The sequence below is a fragment of the Manis javanica genome, chromosome 7, assembly GCF_040802235.1.
Source record: "Manis javanica isolate MJ-LG chromosome 7, MJ_LKY, whole genome shotgun sequence".
NCBI classification, from domain to species: domain Eukaryota; kingdom Metazoa; phylum Chordata; class Mammalia; order Pholidota; family Manidae; genus Manis; species Manis javanica.
In genome coordinates, this window is record NC_133162.1 from 55,521,067 (window position 1) to 55,541,035 (window position 19,969).

A 19,969-nucleotide genomic window follows, 5' to 3' on the forward strand; every position below is an offset into this window, starting at 1 on the left:
GTGGTTTTCTAAAAAACAGTTTTAGATATTTAATGTATAGCTACTCACAATTTATGGTTCTAAGTAGGTGCAATCTGTGTCACCTAAAGGTTCAAGAAGAGGGAACATTAGAAATTACTAAAACAAGAGTTACCTGGTTGCACAAAACCAACATGTACCTGTACAGGCAAAACAGAATGGCTACTGATTTTTCAAAACCAGCACATAAGAAAGTCAATAGGAAGTAAGGGACCAGTTTTCCATTGTGATTATTTTTCTCATCCTTTCCTCATGTTTTCTGTTTTTCCATTGTTGGCCTATTTGGTTGCAATGTGCTTTTTCTGTCTTTCATTTCACATTGCTCTGTTTTTTATTGATTAATTTATTTTTAAGCTTGGATTGGTTATGTATGTAGAAAATTTTTTTCCTCTTTTACTTAATTGTTCGTTTTGCCTCTTCCACTCTTAAATCATGCAAACAATTGTACTTGCTTCTGTAATATTTCAAAGTTTACTGACCAATTTTTTTCTCTGGTCTCTCTGTTTCTCAACCATTTTTGTTGATTTTGTGTTTGATTTCATTTTAAAATTTAAGAAACAGTTGAACGGAGTGCAGGAGCAACAAGATCCCTCCCCACCACTTACTCATACAAGCCATTCTTTTCTACAAGACCATACCAGTCCTGGACAGCAGCTCCGATTACAGTGCCTGGGCCGGCCAAGTCGGGCTTCACTTCCTTATCAAGTTCTTCCTCTAATACTCCATCAGCTTCTCCATTAAAATCAATATGGTCTGTTTCGACTCCTTCTCCAATCAAATCCACGTTAGGCGCGTCAACTACATCTTCAGTTAAATCCATTAGTGATGTGGCATCTCCAATTAGATCCTTTCGGACAATTTCTTCGCCAATAAAAACAGTGGTGTCACAATCTCCGTACAATATCCAAGTTCCCTCTGGTACCCTGGTTAGAGCTCCCGCAGTCACGGAGGCCTCACCTTTAAAAGGGCTGGCATCCAGTTCCACATTTTCCTCTCGAACCTCTCCTGTGACTACAGCAGGGTCTCTCCTGGAGAGGTCATCAATAACTATGACACCCCCGGCCTCCCCCAAGTCAAACATTAACATGTATTCCTCAAGTTTGCCATTTAAGTCAATTATCACATCAGCAGCACCACTCATATCTTCACCTTTAAAGTCAGTGGCGTCGCCAGCCAAAGCAGCAGTTGATGTTATTTCATCAGCTAAAGTTACCATGGCCTCTTCTCTCTCATCACCTGTGAAACAGATGCCTGGACATGCAGAGGTAGCATTAGTTAATGGATCTATTTCCCCTCTGAAATATCCATCATCTTCAACTCTGATTAATGGATGCAAAGCCACTGCCACATTACAGGAAAAAATGTCTACAGCTACAAACTCTGTGAGCTCTGTGGTTAATGCAGCCACGGACACGGTTGAGAAAGTGTTTTCTACCACAACAGCAATGCCGTTTTCCCCACTCAGGTCCTATGTTTCTTCAGCACCATCAGCTTTTCAGTCTCTAAGAACTCCTTCCGCAAGTGCACTCTATACATCTCTTGGGTCGTCAATATCTGCAACTACCTCATCTGTAACTTCATCAATAATAACAGTGCCAGTATACTCTGTAGTCAATGTTTTGCCAGAACCAGCATTAAAGAAACTTCCAGACTCAAATTCACTTACAAAATCAGCAGCAGCCTTGCTGTCACCCATTAAAACATTGACTACGGAGACGCATCCTCAGCCCCATTTCAATCGAACTTCATCTCCAGTTAAATCATCCATGTTCCTTGCACCCTCTGCCCTTAAGTTGTCTACAGCATCTTCTTTATCTTCCAGTCAGGAGATACTAAAAGATGTGGCTGAAATGAAAGAGGACCTCATGCGGATGACTGCCATACTGCAGACGGATGTGCCTGAGGAGAAGCCCTTCCGCCCTGAGCCCCCAAAGGAGGGGAGGATGGATGACGAAGAACCTTTCAGAATTGTTGAGAAAGTGAAGGAAGACTTAGTGAAAGTTAGTGAAATCCTTAAAAAAGATGTGTGTGTCGATAATAAAGGACCACCCAAATCACCAAAGAGTGACAAAGGACATTCTCCTGAAGATGACTGGATAGAATTTAGTTCAGAAGAACTAAGGGAAGCACGACAGCAAGCCGCTGTGAGCCATTCTCCGTCTCTGCCCGAGAGAGTGCAAGGAAGAGCAAAGGCCACCTCTGAAAAGGATTACAACTTGACCAAAGTCATTGATTACCTGACAAATGATATTGGGAGCAGTTCGCTGACCAACTTAAAGTACAAGTTTGAGGATGCAAAGAAGGATGGTGAAGAGAGACAGAAAAGAATTCTAAAACCCGCGATCGCTTTGCAGGAACACAAACTCAAAATGCCTCCAGCCTCCATGAGGCCTTCCACCTCTGAGAAAGAGTTATGCAAAATGGCTGATTCCTTTTTTGGAACAGATACCATTTTAGAGTCTCCAGATGACTTTTCTCAACATGACCAAGATAAAAGTCCCTTGTCTGACAGTGGCTTTGAAACAAGAAGTGAAAAAACACCTTCAGCCCCCCAAAGCGCTGAAAGCACTGGTCCGAAGCCACTTTTCCATGAAGTCCCCATCCCTCCTGTTATCACAGAAACAAGAACTGAAGTGGTTCATGTCATCAGGAGCTATGAGCCCTCAGCTGGAGATGCTCCCCAGGCCCAAGCAGAAGAGCCTGTGTCACCCAAACCTCCACATACCTTTATGGAACTGGAACCAAAGCCCGCCACTTCCAGTATTAAGGAAAAAGTTAAAGCATTTCAGATGAAAGCCAGTAGTGAAGAAGATGACCACAATCGAGTATTGAGCAAAGGCATGCGTGTTAAAGAGGAGACTCACATAACCACAACCACCAGAATGGTTTATCATTCTCCACCAGCCAGTGAAGGTGCCTCTGAGAGGATCGAAGAAACCATGTCCGTCCATGACATTATGAAGGCCTTTCAGTCTGGGCGGGACCCTTCCAAAGAACTGGCAGGTCTGTTTGAACATAAGTCAGCAGTGTCTCCAGATGGTCCCAAGTCTGCTGCTGACTCCTCAGCCCAGCATGCAGAGAAGGACAACCAAATGAAACCCAAACTGGAGCGTATAATAGAAGTCCACATCGAAAAAGGTAACCAAGCTGAGCCCACTGAAGTCATTATTAGAGAAACCAAAAAGCATCCAGAAAAGGAAATGTATGTGTATCAGAAAGACTTATCCCGGGGAGATATTAACCTAAAAGATTTTCTGCCAGAAAAACACGATGCTTTCCCTTGTTCAGAGGAACAGGGTCAGCAAGAAGAAGAGGAACTTACTGCTGAAGAGTCACTGCCTTCTTATCTGGAGTCTTCCAGAGTAAACACTCCTGTGTCCCAAGAAGAAGATAGTCGCCCTAGTTCTGCTCAGCTCGTATCTGATGACTCTTACAAAACATTGAAGCTTTTGAGTCAACACTCAATAGAATACCATGACGATGAGTTGTCAGAACTAAGAGGGGAGTCTTACAGGTTTGCTGAGAAAATGCTTCTGTCAGAAAAGCTAGATGTATCTCAGTCTGATACTGAGGAATCAGTTACAGACCATGCAGGACCCCCTAGCTCAGAGTTACAGCGGTCTGATAAACGGTCCAGAGAAAAAGTAGTCACTGCCCCCAAAAAAGAAATTCTCTCCAAAATCTGTAAAGATGTGTCTGAAAATGGTGTAGGTAAAGTGTCTAAAGATGAGCATTTTGATAAAGTGACAGTGTTGCACTATTCTGGCGATGTTAGTAGTCCAAAACATGCCATGTGGATGCGCTTTACTGAGGACAGATTAGACAGAGGCAGAGAGAAGTTGATATATGAAGATAGGGTGGACAGGACTGTGAAGGAAGCTGAAGAAAAACTGACTGAAGTGTCACAGTTTTTTCGTGACAAAACCGAAAAGCTAAACGATGAGCTGCGGTCCCCAGAGAAAAAGCCACGCCCTCGAAATGGCAAAGAGTACTCGCCTCCATGCTCTACTGGTAGCAGCCCTGACACAGCCCTGCTGCCAGGACTGGTGGCGCCCAGTGACGAGTGGGTTAAGGCAAGGCAGCATGGCCGTGACAGACAAGGCCTCCCCGCAGCCAGCGAGAGCAAGGCATCCAGTGTGCCCAGCAGTCCAGAGAACAAGGATCTTCCCCAGCAGACTGAGGACAGCAGGTCCACCGAGGAAGCCAAGGAAAGTACTTCACAGAGCAAAGCACCAGAAGGGCCCCAGTCTGGGTTTCAGCTCAAACAGTCTAAACTCAGTTCCATTAGACTAAAATTTGAACAAGGCACACAGGCAAAAATTAAGGACATGTCTCAAGAGGACAAAAAGCCTGATAGCCAATCCAGGATCCCAGTTAAGAAAATCCAGGAGAGCAAGCTACCTGTCTACCAAGTTTTTGCTAGAGAAAAACAGCAGAAGGCCATAGACCTCTCAGAAGAAAATGTGTCTGTACAAAACGACTTTATGTTGTTGAAAGCTAAAGATGAGCGTGCCCAAAGCAATGAGATTATTGTAAATGATTCTGGCTCTGACGATGTGAGAAAACAGAGAGCGGAGATGTCAAGTAAAGCAATGCCTGACTCTTTTTCTGAGCAACAGGCTAAAGACTTGGCATGTCATGTAACCTCAGATTTAGCAACTAAGGGACCATGGGACAGAAAGGTCTTTAGAACATGGGAAAGTTCTGGAGCCATTAACAATAAGCCACAGAAAGAAAAACTTTCACACATGCTTGTTCATGATGTAAGAGAGAATCACACTGGTCACCCTGAGAGTAAAACTGTTGATCAAAGAAATGAAGTTGTGTCTGTGACTGAGAGAGAACACCAATTGTTAACAAATGGTTCTCTCTCAGAAATTAAGGAAATGACTGTAAAATCTCCCTCCAAAAAGGTCTTATACAGGGAATATGTTGTAAAAGAAGGAGAACACCCAGGTGGACCTCTTGAACAACCTTCCAGGAAAAGTGAGAGTCCTGCCATGTCACACATCCCAGTCAGAGCTGCAGATGAAAGGAAAATGCTATCTTCTCATATTCCTGATGGTTTTCGCGAGCAGCCGGCATTCCCAAAACATGAACTATCACAAAAGTTACCCCAATCATGTCTGAGTAAAGAGACAGTTGAGACACAGCACTTTAATTCTATAAAAGATGAAAAAGTTACCTATTCAGAAATCAGCAGAGTTTCCAAACATCAGAGTTTTGTAGGCTTATGTCCACCTCTCGATGACACGGAAACCTCTCCCACCAAATCTCCTGATTCTTTAGAGTTTAGCCCAGGAAAGGAATCTCCTTCTAGCGATGTATTTGACCACAGTCCCATTGATGGATTGGAAAAAGTTGCACCACTAGCCCAGACAGAGGGAGGGAAAGAGATAAAAACTTTACCAGTTTATGTCAGTTTCGTACAGGTGGGGAAGCAATATGAAAAGGAGATACAACAGGGAAATGTAAAAAAGATCGTAAGTCAGGAATGTAAGACAGTCCAAGAGACTAGGGGGACCTTTTATACAACTAGACAGCAAAAGCAGCCTCCTTCTCCCCAAGGTAGTCCAGAAGATGATACTCTAGAGCAAGTTTCCTTTCTAGACAGTTCTGGGAAAAGCCCTTTAACCCCAGAAACACCCAGTTCAGAGGAAGTGAGTTATGAATTTACGTCTAAGACACCAGACTCACTCATAGCTTATATACCAGGCAAACCCAGCCCAATTCCCGAAGTTTCTGAGGAATCTGAGGAGGAGGAGCAGGCCAAGTCAGCCTCCTTAAAGCAGACTACAGTGGAGGAAACAGTTGAGCGTGAAATACCTAACAGTGTGAGCAAAGACTCTAACCAAAGATCCAAAAATAACAGAGTTGCCTATATTGAATTTCCCCCTCCTCCACCACTGGATGAAGACCAGATCGAGTCAGATAAGAAACATCATTATGTCCCTGAAAAAGAGGTTGACATGATTGAAGTCAGTCTGCAAGATGAGCATGACAAATACCAGCTGGCGGAACCAGTCATCAGAGTGCAGCCACCTTCACCAGTTCCTCCTGGGGCAGACGTCAGTGATTCGAGTGATGATGAATCTATTTATCAACCAGTCCCAGTTAAAAAATATACCTTCAAATTAAAGGAGGTAGACAATGAACAAAAAGAAATGACAAAATCCAAACCTTCTGCTGACAAGCCTTCTGACCAGAAAGAACTGGAAACTAGTGGATCTGGAAAAGATAACGAATTTGGCCTTGGCCTTGATTCACCTCAGAATGAAACTGCCCAGAACGGGAACAATGACCAGTCCATCACGGAGTGTTCCATTGCTACCACGGCAGAGTTTTCTCATGATACAGATGCCACAGAGATCGACTCTCTGGACGGCTATGACTTGCAAGATGAGGATGACGGCTTGACAGAGAGTGATTCTAAACTCCCAAGTCAAGCCATGGAAATTAAGAAAGATGTGTGGACCACAGAGGGTATTCTGAAGCCAGCTGATCGCTCCTTCAGCCAAAGCAAACTTGAAGTTATTGAGGAGGAGGGAAGGATGGGACCAGATGAAGATAAGCCACCTTCTAAAAGTTCTTCATCTGAAAAGACCCCTGACAAAACTGATCAGAAGTCAGGGGCCCAGTTTTTCACATTAGAAGGCAGACATCCCGACAGATCAGTGTTTCCTGATACTTACTTCAGTTACAAAGTAGATGAAGAATTTGCCACTCCTTTTAAAACAGTAGCTACCAAAGGTCTAGATTTTGACCCTTGGTCTAATAACCGAGGGGACGATGAAGTTTTTGACAGTAAATCCCGGGAAGATGAAACTAAGCCATTTGGTCTGGCTGTGGAAGACCGTTCTCCAGCAACGACCCCTGATACAACGCCAGCCAGAACACCAACTGATGAAAGTACCCCAACTAGTGAGCCTAACCCCTTCCCATTTCATGAAGGAAAAATGTTTGAGATGACTCGCAGTGGTGCAATTGACATGAGCAAGAGGGATTTTGTTGAAGAAAGGCTCCAATTTTTCCAGATTGGTGAGCATACTTCTGAAGGGAAGTCAGGGGACCAGGGGGAAGGGGATAAAAGTATGGTCACTGCCACACCACAGCCACAGTCAGGGGACACCACTGTAGAAAACAGTCTAGAGAGAAATGTAGAGATGCCTACAGTCGAACCTAACCCCAGCGCCCCGACCAGCGGAGAGTGCCAGGAAGCCCCCTCCAGTAGTGGCTCCCTGGAGAAAGCAGCAGCCAGTAACACCTCTAAAGTTGACCCCAAGTTGCGCACGCCTATAAAGATGGGAATTTCTGCATCTACCATGACCATGAAGAAAGAAGGCCCTGGAGAAGTAACAGATAAGATAGAAGCTGTGCTGGCCAGCTGCCAGGGGTTAGAGAATGAAGCTGTAACAGTGATTTCAAATGCAGCCAATAGCCACATGGGCACTAGGCCCCAAGAAAAACATGATTTCCAAAAAGATAACTTTAACAACAACAACAATTTGGATTCATCCACTATGCAGACAGATAGTGTTATAAGTAATGTAGGTCTGACAGAACATTCTGACTCTGCACCCACTTGTACCACAGAGAAAGCTATTCCAGTGAAAAGCTTATCAGGAAAAAAGACAGGGGTGCCACAAGGACACTGTGTAAGAGATAAGCAGAAAGTTTCTGGAGAGCAGGAAAAGACAAAGCAATCAGTAGGAATTAGGCAAAAATCCAAGCTTCCCATAAAGGCCACTTCACCAAAAGTTATCTTCCCACCAACTCATACGCCAAACATTAAAGTGAGCAAAATGAAGAAGGTTAGTCAGTCTGAGAAAACCAAAACGCTTACCTCTTTTTCATGTGTAGATATGAAGTCCAGAATCCCAGTAAAAAACACACACAGGCATGACACAGTTTCAGTTAGAAAAGCATATGCCTCACAAAAGCAAGGGCAGCCAGAAAAAGGCAAGGCCAAACAGCTCCCATCCAAGTTGCCAGTAAAGGTAAGAGCCACCTGTGTCACCACCACCACCACCACAACAGTTAAAGTTAAGAAGAGTCAGCTTAAGGAAGTATGTAAACATTCCATTGAATATTTTAAGGGCATTAGTGGTGAGACCTTAAAGCTTGTGGACCGCCTCTCGGAAGAAGACAAAAAGATGCAGTCCGAGCTGTCCGATGAGGAAGACAGTACCTCAAGAAACACATCGTTGTCCGAGACTTCCCGGGGTGGCCCGCCTTCAGTTACAACGAAGTCTACTAGAGATAAGAAAACAGAGGCAGCACCTTTAAAATCAAAGAGTGAAAAGGCCGGCAGTGAGAAAAGGAGCAGTAGGCGGACTGGTGAGAATGAAGGCAGTCAGGTTTCTCGAGCGCTCTTTGCTCACATCCTGGAGAACGACCATAGTTTGTAAACACTTTCCAACTTGTAGACTCTAGTGCATGACCTGTTGTGATTGCCTGTGGAGTGACTTAACCGTAGTTTCTCATTCTGTCATTGTCATCTGTATGTGCTGTACTCTTCTTTCTTCCTTTTAACAAAACTACACTGTAGACAGCTAGGGAAGCATGCTGAAGATATTGATGTCATTCAAGATGGGCAACTATTTTTTTAATGTGCTAATGAATATGATTCTGTCAAAGCACAGGCACAGATGTTGAAACCCCATCATAGTGTTTGCACCAGCCCAACAATTCTGTAATTGTTAAGTAGCTAACTTGTCAGCATGTTCAACCCCATTACATTGAGCATCCATGTAGTCTGACATTGGCCTGATGCAGGTGAAAATCAAGTGAGCCATGTGAAAAAAGAAGTGTTCATGTAGGTGATTAGGACACATTTAAGTGTACAGTGTTAGCATTAGTCTCTGTAAAATCTGAGTACTGCTAAAAGTAATTTTCCAGTATTGTATCTTTCTTGATGATTATTTTAATTAAAAAATTGTGAATCGTAGGTCCTCAGAGTCCATGTGAACGAACAGATATCAGGATGGCAATAGTAGCCGATCACCTGGGACTTAGTTGGACAGGTAAGTATGTATACTCCTGAATGAAACAAATACAGATGCTTAATTTCTTTGGCTTATGCACAAGTGGCTCATTATAAAAGAAAAAGACAAAAATAAACAACAAATAAAAAATATTTTTATCACCTGTAATTCTAGCTACCCAGAGATAATTACTGATAATACCCAGATATAGTATTTTGCTTCTTTAAAGGTGAAAATAAGGTTCTATGTCAATTGGGTAATTCTGCTTTGTAGTTTTGATGTTAATGGGGCCCCAACTCCTTCATCAACTACATCAGAGAAATTTTAAGTTTTATAGGTTGAGTGGATTTTTTCTTTTTTAAACAATAATAGGTATTTCATTTTCTCTAAAGTCATCTTGGTATACCATCAGCAACATACATTCTACTCTAGGGAAACAATTAGCTACACTATTAAAAGGGAATGTGAAACTAGAATATTGCAAACAAGGTCAGCTAAATTGTTTTTCTTTGAATGTCCTAAGTCCCACCCATCTGAACACATTAAATCCTCCTCTTCGGCATAATGCTAATAAACGGGAGCATAGTGGAGCTCTAAAAAGACAGGCGGTCTGAGTAATCTTTTCCAGGTTGTTGAGAGTTAATAGCAATTCACTATGTATAAATGTTGCTAACATAAAATTAATAATTATATTTTAACAGTGAACAGTATAATCTGAAAATATACTGGAACAAATTTTTATTTTGCAACATTATATGCCCATAAAACTATTAGATTAGATTATTAGATAGAATCTCAACCAAATTTAAGATTTAGTCCTTAAATTTTTGAGAACATGTGACATGAGAATACCCAAACATAAAGTCATAAAACTGTAAAATTCTTAGTGACAGTGTGTCTTTGCTCTTCATTGAGTCTCTATAGAAAGAATACAGTTGGATCATGAAGGCTTTTTGGGTAGTAGGGAGCATTGTCTCTTGAAACACTAAGAGATGAAGAACTTAAAATTTAGCTTTTCTCATTTGAATTGCAATATGTTAAATGAAGATTATTAGGAAATTTAGCATTTAGAAAACCAAAATTTACATCTGTCCCTCAGGACCACTCATTAACATCTTAATGTACTTTTATTCTTTTTTTATAAAAAGCTCTTAAAATGTTATATATACAATGTAATTTTTTTTACTTTGTAGTTCAACATGTCTACAAAATATTCTCTGATCTGGGTTTTAATGGGTAAATAACATCCAAAAGACATAACTTTACAATGGTGTGTTTCTAACTGTGGGTCACAGTGCACTAGTGAGTGAGTCATGAAATCAGCTCATATTTTTTGTTTTTAAATGGAACAGAATGGAGATGAAAACATGTATTACATGTAATAAGGCAGTTCTGATCTATGAAGATCTGGTTTCATTATTTAAATGCCATGATATACAGTCTATTCTAACTGAAGGCTGTCATCAAGAGTTTGCAAGTCACTGCATTATGTTAATTAACTCTTCTCCTTTGGTTCAACACCTGGATTATTTTCAATTCTCATTAGTACAAGCCTAAAATAAACACTCATGTATTAAATCATTGTGTCCAACCCTGTGTATTGTCATGATAGATTTCTGGAAGTGAAATAATTTGGTCAAAGGATATGGACTTTTTTAAGCCTCTGAATGCATTTTGCCAAATTGTTGGAAATACTTCTTAAGCAGCATAAAATCTCAACCAATTCCTTTTCAATGGAAGGATTTCTTCCAATTTCTTCTTACCATTTAGGGTAAATACATACCCAATAAATTTTTGTAATGGCACAAAAATATACAGTGAAAAGTAAGTCTTTTTCATCTTTGACTCCTAAATTATCCTCTCCCAAGGCAGCCACTAATATTCCTATCTTGTGTATCTTTCCAAGGACACAAACACTGTGCACTTAACTAGAGTGAGTGTGTGGGTATATAAATTTAGACAGAAAGCTAGCTTGCTTTTACTTTTTTACACAAGTGGCAGTGTACCAGAAACAGTGATCTGGCCTGGAGTCATCATTTAACCTACCAAGTGGAGTTCAGAGAACTTAGAGGCATACCAAGTAGAATACTATGTACTTGATGAAGACTGCCTAGGGCAAAGCATACCAGCACCTCTTATGCCATATTTGTGAAGTGCAAATCCCTACCTATCTTGTATGAAGTTTGCTCACATTGCAGTGAATCATTTAGCTGAATTAAAAGAACCCAACTCTTTGACATATCAAGAATATAAAACAATCTCTAAAGGGACTCTCGTTGCAGCTAAGTAATTACCTCCAGAGCATTTAGTCACTCGCTGTGTATGATCACTACTTTCCTGTGAAATCAAGTATATAAAGGTGAATGCCCAAGGCTAGACTTCGGCTTTATTATAAAATTCCTTTCCCTTTTTTTAACAGTTGAATGTTACTATTATGAAATACATGTGATAAAAGTAGAATATGAAATCTTAATAACTCTTTTTCTTTTCTACAGAACTGGCAAGGGAACTGAATTTTTCAGTGGATGAAATCAATCAAATACGTGTGGAAAATCCAAATTCTTTAATTTCTCAAAGCTTCATGTTATTAAAAAAATGGGTTACCAGAGATGGAAAAAATGCTACAAGTATGCTGAAATTATATTACTTTAACTTTCAAAACTGCATATATCCAATATTTTAGATGAGCCTACTACTGATAAATCACAGTGCTCATAGCAAGCCTTTGAAGTTATATTTGTTTACTACTATTCTAAACTTAGGTCTTTAGGAAGCTTTTCAGAAAGCAAGTAGTAGAGAACTTTTTGCATTTTGTCTGTGGTTCTCTCTGTGACCATGAAAAATTAAAATATAATTTTAATTATAAGTCAAGTTAAGTCATGGGGCAGTAGTCAGAAAACTGAATTATAAGTTAATGTATAATTATTAGAAAACATAATTATAAGTTAAGTCACAGGACAGTAGTAAGAAAACTGAAGTTACTGCTGCTGTAGCTAGAGATTGATACACAAGAAGGTGGAGAAGGGAGAATAGGATCAGATCATGTTGTGCAGCTGGTCTGTGATAGCAGGAAATTCTCTAATATTGTTGGGTTGGGTGGTGTGAGATTGGGTGGGGTGGGAGTACTATACTATGACAAGTGTCAACCCACAACAATGTGGAGTAAGTAATTGGGTGTTTGCCTGTGTCAGTCTGATCCCTTAGTAAGTGATTAAAATACTAAGCCTCAAATATGTGGGTGACCTCTTTTAACAGTCTAAAAGGAGAGGAACATGTAAAAATTTTAACAGATCCCCTTACAACTAGGAGTCTACTTACTTTGAGGCCCAATTGCTCTGCACTTTACAATGGCATCAGTGTTGCTGTCATCACACACAGCTCCACAAAGTGATTTTTCCGACCCTAACATGTGTTACCTGTGGTGGCGAGCTTCCTGAGCCCCCTGGATAGTGGTGTTGCAGAGCTGTGGTACAGAGGAGCTGAAGAAGTGGCGAAGTGGCAAGAAAGTCATGCCTGTGTGTGGATATTGTGATGTGACTAATGTCATTGGGTTTCCAATCTTTTTTTCTCCTTTTTCAGCTGATGCCTTAACTTCGGTCTTGACAAAAATAAATCGAATAGATATAGTGACTCTGCTAGAAGGACCAATATTTGATTATGGAAATATTTCAGGCACCAGAAGTTTTGCAGATGAGAACAGTGTTTTCCATGACCCTGTTGATGGTAATTGAATTTAGTGTTCATATTTATTTAATCATTTGATAAAATTTGAAAGTGCAGTAGGACAAGGCAGTCACTTAAAACCAACTAAATTGTGATTTGCTTGACTTAATTTCTCATTTTCACAGTATTTTATCTGCTAGAGTCTACAAATAAACACTCTGACATAACAAATGATAAATGTCACATAAAATACAATGAGGTAGCAGAGCAGAAGTTGACTGAGTTGGTGTTTCAAATATTTTATATGAACAAATGGAAGAAAAGTTAATATCTAGAGAATGCATTACTTTTTTCATTTGCATATTAATCTAAAAACGTAGTGAACTCTTTTATTCATATATTGCTTGACTACATAAGCAAGGTTCTGGGTCAGGTTTAAGCATGTACTGAAAAAGTCTAATGTATCTCTCAAAAAAGTGCTTTAGTTATTTAGCATTATTTTAACTTCATATGCTGCCATTTGTTGCTTGGAAAAATCCGACTTGATCTATCATATAGGAAGCATAACTTCTTAATTCAATGAGCATAGATGTCACTAATAATTCCTCTTTCACATTAATTTATGATGTTATCTTTTCTTCATTATGTAAATTGAGGCTTATTTTCATCAAATTATTAAGAAAAGTGTAATATCTTACTATGTTTTCCAAGATGCTTGTCTTCTTTCACAAATGGAACTTTTCCTTATAATGAATTTTGAGTAAAACATGACTATGGTGTGGAGGCAGGAAGAAGAGCTAAGGGAATTTTTCTAAGTTTTGAAAAATTTTATAGTGATTTTCTTCTATTTGTAATCTGGCAAAGTTATTTTAACAAGAATAAGTAACTTCTGATTCTGCATATATTACACAGTAAAAGAACAATTCTTAGAAAGTTTCTGTTACTGAAGTCAACAGAAATTTTAAAGCATATCTTGTTATCCATATACCATAAAAATAATGGGTTATAATGCTAAAGTGGTTTCTTTTTATAAATACCATAGAACCCTGGAAAAAGCTCTCTTCAAGGTTTTGTCTTATATATGAAACCATATATCGGTAACCAAACTCTCTTTGCATCTAGATAAAGATAGACTGTATTACATCAAATTCTGAGATATTGCCAAGTTACAGTTTATAGAATGTTTTAATATTCTTCGATGGGAAATATTTTTTAAGAAAAGAACTCTAATAAGATCAACAGAAAATAATGGAAATAGGCATGAAATTATCATTTAACATTTTAAAACCAAAATATCATTAAATAAACTCACCAGGGATTTTTTTTCTACATCTTAATATTTTATATTCTTTAGTTTTAAAATCTGGAAATTTAGTGATATATGAATGAAACAAATCTCACTTGTTCAGATTACAAAACTCATCTAATCTTAGCCAACTTCTTAGTAACAAAATGTTCACTTACCTATAGCTATTTGAATCAACAACAGATATTAAGCTGGTATTTATCTTGGACCGATGGGAAAATGAGGATTTAGTTTTGTAGACTGGTAATTCAGAAAATGTGCCTGGTTGCCTTTTTTTCCCGTCACTCCTCTTCATTGAACTTTTGTGAAACTTCCTTTCCTCACCATGACCAGACTCTTGTTGACTTTTCTCTCTGCTGAAGGAGAAAAATACTCCCTTCATCCATGTAGACAAGTTTAAAACAAGGCAGTTGCTCCCTCCTCCTCCTCTGTGTAGGCTGGTTAATCAACCTGTGTTGCATAGCATTGCCATGAACATGCAGGAAGCCCTGTGCAGGTGGTTTTCCTCCTGTCTCTGTTGTGTATCATTTTTTTCTCTTTATTTGATTCATGGTTCTGAGTGGATCCCTATCACCACGTCCACCAAGACTTCCATGTACCCCACAACCCTTTCACCTCTGTCACATTGTGATGCCTGAAAAACCAAGTGGATTTTTTCCTACTTTGTCTACTTTTTAAATCCTTTACCTAACATCTTTTTAGATTTTTTCCCCTCGTGCTACTGCTCTAAAATCTAATAATCATTTCTTTACAAAGATTGAATTTATTTTGCTTTGCTATAAATTTCATGTGGAAAAGTAAGAATTACAATTGGGTAGCATTGCTCATACATACAGTTTTGAGAATAAGTTATAAGTAATCATAAAAACTGGTTTCTTATGCCTTGCTGTATTCAGTCCACCACAATATGGATTTTGCATGCTAAAAGTAGAAAGATAATAAATTTGGCCATGGAATAAGTGTATTTTATATAAGGACAATTAAATTTATATCAGATTAAATTAGTCTATATATTTAAGACTTAAATATACTAAAAATTGTTTTTTATTAAAATTAAAATTTTGTTATTAAATAATTAAAATTACCAAAACTGATAGAAACAATTTATATCTTAATTATTCTATTTTATTATAGTTTATACTAGTCTTTTATTTCATTGTATTACATTTAATTGTGCTAATTATCAACTTTATTCTATAATTCATCATACATTTTCATACCTGATATAATTTAAGTCATTCCATGTGTTTTTATTTGATGTACTCTAATTCATTCCAGTCAGTCCAAATGTACTGTCTTCCATAGGTTGTCCTTCCCTTCAAATGGAACTGGAAACTCCCACAGGGTTGCACTACACACCACCCACCCCTTTCCAGCAAGATGATTATTTTAGTGATATTTCTAGCATAGAATCTCCCCTTAGAACCCCCAGTAGACTGAGTGATGGGGTAGTACCTTCCCAGGGAAACATAGCACATTCAGCAGATGGACCTCCAGTCGTAATTGCAGAAGACACTTCCTTAGAAGACAGCAAACTTGATGACTCAATGCCTTTAACAGAAATGCCTGAAGCAGTGGATGTAGATGAGAGCCATTTGGAGACTGTATGTCTGAGTGAGTATTCTCAATACCTCGGAAGTATGGCTGGGGTCCCATCACCAGAGCCAATGAAACAGACTAGGAAAATAGGAGTAAGCTCTGAGCAGCAAGAGAAAGGAAAATCTGGTCCTGATGAGGAGATGACGGAAGAAACACTCAAATCTCTGTTTGAGGACATTCAACTTGAAGAAGGAGTAGAGTCTGAGGAGATGACAGAAGAAAAAGTACAGGCTATTCTTAAACGTGTTCAGCAAGCAGAACTGGAAATGTCTTCAATTACAGGTTGGCAGAATGAGACACCAAGTGGAAACCTAGAGTCCCCTGCTCAAGCTCGGAGAATAACTGGTGGGTTACTAGATCGACTGCATGACAGGTATGGCTCTGCTTCAGAAAAAGGAAAGTGAAACACAGGTTACATGTTAATATTTATTTTAAATAAATGCTTTTTAACAATTACTCTCTTCCTAGATTACCATCCCAGTTTTGGGATAATAACCTGCTTTTGAGATTGGTTCATTCTGCTAATCTGGAGAGGGAAAGTTCCATTAAACTAAAATATAATTCTTAGTCTGAAATAAAATGCAAAAACTTTTACATACATGCCAAAGATTTTTACTGTAGAGGACTACTCTTTTCTAGATTATTACTTCTTATATTATTCTTTTCACATAGCCTTAATGCTTATTCAAAATAATATAGTAAATAAAAGTCCAAGTCTTTTAGAAATATAAACATTTCTACTGTTGCCTGACTTAAAACAAAAATATGCTTATTATGTAAAATTTTAAAATACAGATTTAAAAAATCAATACAACTCCATCCTCTAGCAATAATCACCATTACAATTTTGTCAATTTCTTTTACATACACTTTTTTAAATATTTTGACTTAGAAAATGCAGAGAAGCAAAAAGAAAAGTCATCTGTCCTCTTACCATACTAAGAACACTTAACATTTTATATATCCTTCTTTTTTTCTGCATGAACATTTTACATAACTTGCAACATGGCAAATGTAATTCTTTACTCCAAATAATATTGCCATGAAAGAAATCTGATTATTACCAAGATAATTCCCTGATTGTGAATCTTATTCTTTTTATACTGGCCTTATTCTAGAAAGGTGAAAGTCTAGTGTTCTCCAGACATTGGTTCAACTCTCACCACCATTAGGTTTGCATTTTGTGACTTCAGATAAATTCCTAAGCTCAAAGAACATCACTTTACCAAGCTTTAAAAATAAGACTACTGCTACTTCCCTAAAACAGATTTACTGATTGAAAAAAGAAAGCCCGTAGCATACCTACCAAATGACTGGTACAAATAGTCTCTTGATAATGGTTAGCATTACTTTTATTGATGCACACAGCAAACAAATATTTTTTACTTTGGTGGTAACTAGTGGTAATTTGAATGCAAAAACTGAGGTCATTTCAAAACCATATTTTCTTATTGTTGATAAGCTTCTTGCTCAATAAAAACTCCAAAGAGAGAGTTTGCAAGACTCCTTTTGAGGAACGGTAACATCCTACCAAAAAGATCATTGCAAAGACAACAGATAGTACTAATTTTGCTGTCTACATTCAATATAGTCACATAATTTACAGTTGCAAAGTAGGAAATAGAGGTAAATATAGTTATTCTATAGGAGCTTCACAGTATGCTGGGACTGTTTGTCCTTCCACAAAAAGAATAGGGTGTGCTGTTAATTTTTTTTATAAATATATTTAATCAGAATTGTATTTACAAGAATACATACATATAATGTATATAATACATATATATGTATAACACATATAAAACACTACAGTAGTTATTACCTTCAGAACTCTACAGATGACAAAGACATCTGACAAAATAATAAAAAGTTTACAAGTAAAAGTCTATTCTGAAACTAGTAAAAATTAGAAATCAATTTAAAAGAAAGTTTTGGAAGACAAAGTTTTTGAATAGTTGGAAGGAACACAGTCCTCACAGGAAGTAAGAGCAATGAGCAAGCACCAGCACCCTGACCAGTGAGAGACAGCAGAGGTCAGGAGGGGAGAAAGATGAGAACTAAATAAGGGTAGTAGGGTTAGAAAAGCATGATGGCAGGATTCACAATTGGAAACATATACAAAGACTGGGATTTGGGGTTCTAGGCATGCCAGAGCCCTAATCACAAGAATTCACTCTCTACTCTGTCATCAGTGTTTTCACTGGCAGTATAAAAACATTTAAGATATCCTCTTTTAAACTGGTGGATCTGAAACTCAGGATATGTCCATGAATCTCTCAGGATTACTTCCTAAGATACAGAATGCAAATAGCTATAGAAGCGCAATTAGACCTAACAAAGCCAATGACAGCACAGCCAGCCAGGTCAGGAGTTGGAGTGCAGGGGATGCCTGGCACCTGTGTAGCACCTCACCTTTATACTCCCACACCCATGAAAGCCCCTGATTTTGAAATCCAGTGACTGAATTTTTCATGCCTTTCTATCTTATGCCTTCAAAAGCAGTTTAAAACATGGTTGTTTAAAATATAGTGCTTACGAAGCCCATTTTCAGCCATATGTTACCATTGTAAATTTCAACAATTTATCATTTGCAGCCCTGACCAGTGTAGAGATTCTATTACCTCATATCTCAAGGGAGAACCTGGAAAATTTGAAGCAAATGGAAGCCATGCAGAAGCCACTCCAGAAGCAAAGACAAAATCTTACTTTCCAGAATCCCAAAATGACATAGGAAAACAGAGTGCTAAGGAAACTCTGAAACCAAAAATACATGGATCTGGTCGTGTGGAGGAGCCAGCATCATCATTAGCAGCATATCAGAAAGCTCTAGAAGAAACCAGCATGTTTGTAATAGAAGAGCCTAAACCCTGCGTGCCTGTCAGTATGAAAAAGATGAGTAGGACTTCTCCTGCAGATGGCAAGCCAAGGCTTAACCTCCATGAAGAAGAGGGGTCCAGTGGGTCTGAACAAAAGGTATGTCATCTAGTTACCCAGTAGGCTGTCATTTAAACGAAGTACTAATGCTTCACTTCTTTTGATTAATCTTGTAGCACTGGGTCCAAGGCTCTTTACTATTTCCAAATTATAAATGCATGATTGAAAATTATAACACTAATGGTGGGTGTAAACAAAGTAAAGTAAAATGTATGCTATTTTATCATACCTTCATTCATTGGGTAAGAAGAAGAAATAAGCATCTCATATAGCCATTTTCAGGAGGGAAAAGAACTACAGAGATGTTTAGCAAATAGCTTGAGGCCCTGTATTAATTTTGTCATCTTTCTTATGAAAGTGGAATTATTCTGAACCTTTTTGGTTATTATGCATAACAGAGTTTATAGCATGTGAGCCATCTAAGATGTTCTATAGGGTCTGTTGTCGGAAAGTAAGTTTTAAAAATTGAAGGAACAGTTCCCAAGCCTAAAATAAGGTGTGTAAATACTACTGTTGGTTAATATCACTTAGAAATTTAAAGTGTCACTTTAGGAATTTTTAAACCTTACTGTCATAGAATAATTTACTTGCTCTTTGTATGTATGTTTTTATGGTGTTGTCTAATAGATTTTTTTTAGTTCTTTGAGGTTTGTCATTTTTAGATATTAAAAAAAAATCTTAAGCTGAAATTATGACTCATAGATGGAGATAATAAAAATCAGCTCTATTTCCTGTGCTTTTGACTGCTTTTTATTCTCTCAATTTTTGTGTCTTTTCATGAACCACTCAATATATGTAGATTCAGTTACATGTCTTTGGAATAGTAGCACTTCAGTTTTCCCTAAAACATTTAGTTTACCTAAACTATTGAGTCCATGATTAATTTGAGGTTTAGAAAAAATTACAATAAACTCCCAATCATTCAGGAGTAACTTATCAGTTAATCATATCTTTTCCTTTCCCTTCCACAGGCTGCCTTTTGACCATTTTCTAGCCTGTTAGGAGGGAAAGTGAGAGGAAGTAAAATTCTCAGGCCTTTCTTTCACTTCCTTCCTGACAAGTGTGGTTTTGAATATTGATTTTTGTCTTTTAGTTAACTCCTAGCATATTTAAGCAGTATGACTTTGGATGTTGCCTTTTAAAATGGGTCCACAAAATATAGGGAAAAGCAATAACATAGTGATGTTTTAACTATGAAAATTTATTCTGCATAAGCCTATTAAAAATCAGTAGAGATGTTTTTAAAGTAAATTATAAATAAACACTCCCATGTGATACGTGTGCAAAAATAGTGGCCATTGCAGAATAAGGGAAAAGGCATAAAGAAGGTTTGAAAATGAAAAATCTTAATCCTGAATGGAAATTCAGCTGAGTTCATCAGTAATGGGAAACAATTATTACTAGAAAATGTGTTCAAGATTTCTTATGAATGAGTTTGTGCCTTTGGTACTGGTCATTGTTCCTATAA

At 38.2% G+C, this 19,969-nt stretch overlaps 1 protein-coding gene across 9 annotated transcripts in view; it reads left to right on the forward strand.

Annotated features, from left to right (window-relative positions):
- ANK3 (ankyrin 3) overlaps window positions 1-19,969 on the forward strand; it is a 661,312-nt gene that overhangs the window by 622,004 nt on the left and 19,339 nt on the right. For 4 of the 9 annotated variants that reach the window (XM_073241006.1, XM_073241007.1, XM_073241013.1 and 1 more), the window contains 6 exons: window positions 574-8,355; window positions 8,967-9,041; window positions 11,498-11,629; window positions 12,582-12,725; window positions 15,853-15,943; window positions 18,162-18,540. In XM_073241006.1, the coding sequence (XP_073097107.1) occupies window positions 574-8,355; window positions 8,967-9,041; window positions 11,498-11,629; window positions 12,582-12,725; window positions 15,853-15,943; window positions 18,162-18,540 (8,603 nt within the window). Of the gene's footprint in view, window positions 1-573; window positions 8,356-8,966; window positions 9,042-11,497; window positions 11,630-12,581; window positions 12,726-15,276; window positions 15,586-15,852; window positions 15,944-18,161; window positions 18,541-19,969 lie in introns of all 9 variants that reach the window. The other 5 variants (XM_073241010.1, XM_073241011.1, XM_073241012.1 and 2 more) reach the window with 2 other exon arrangements.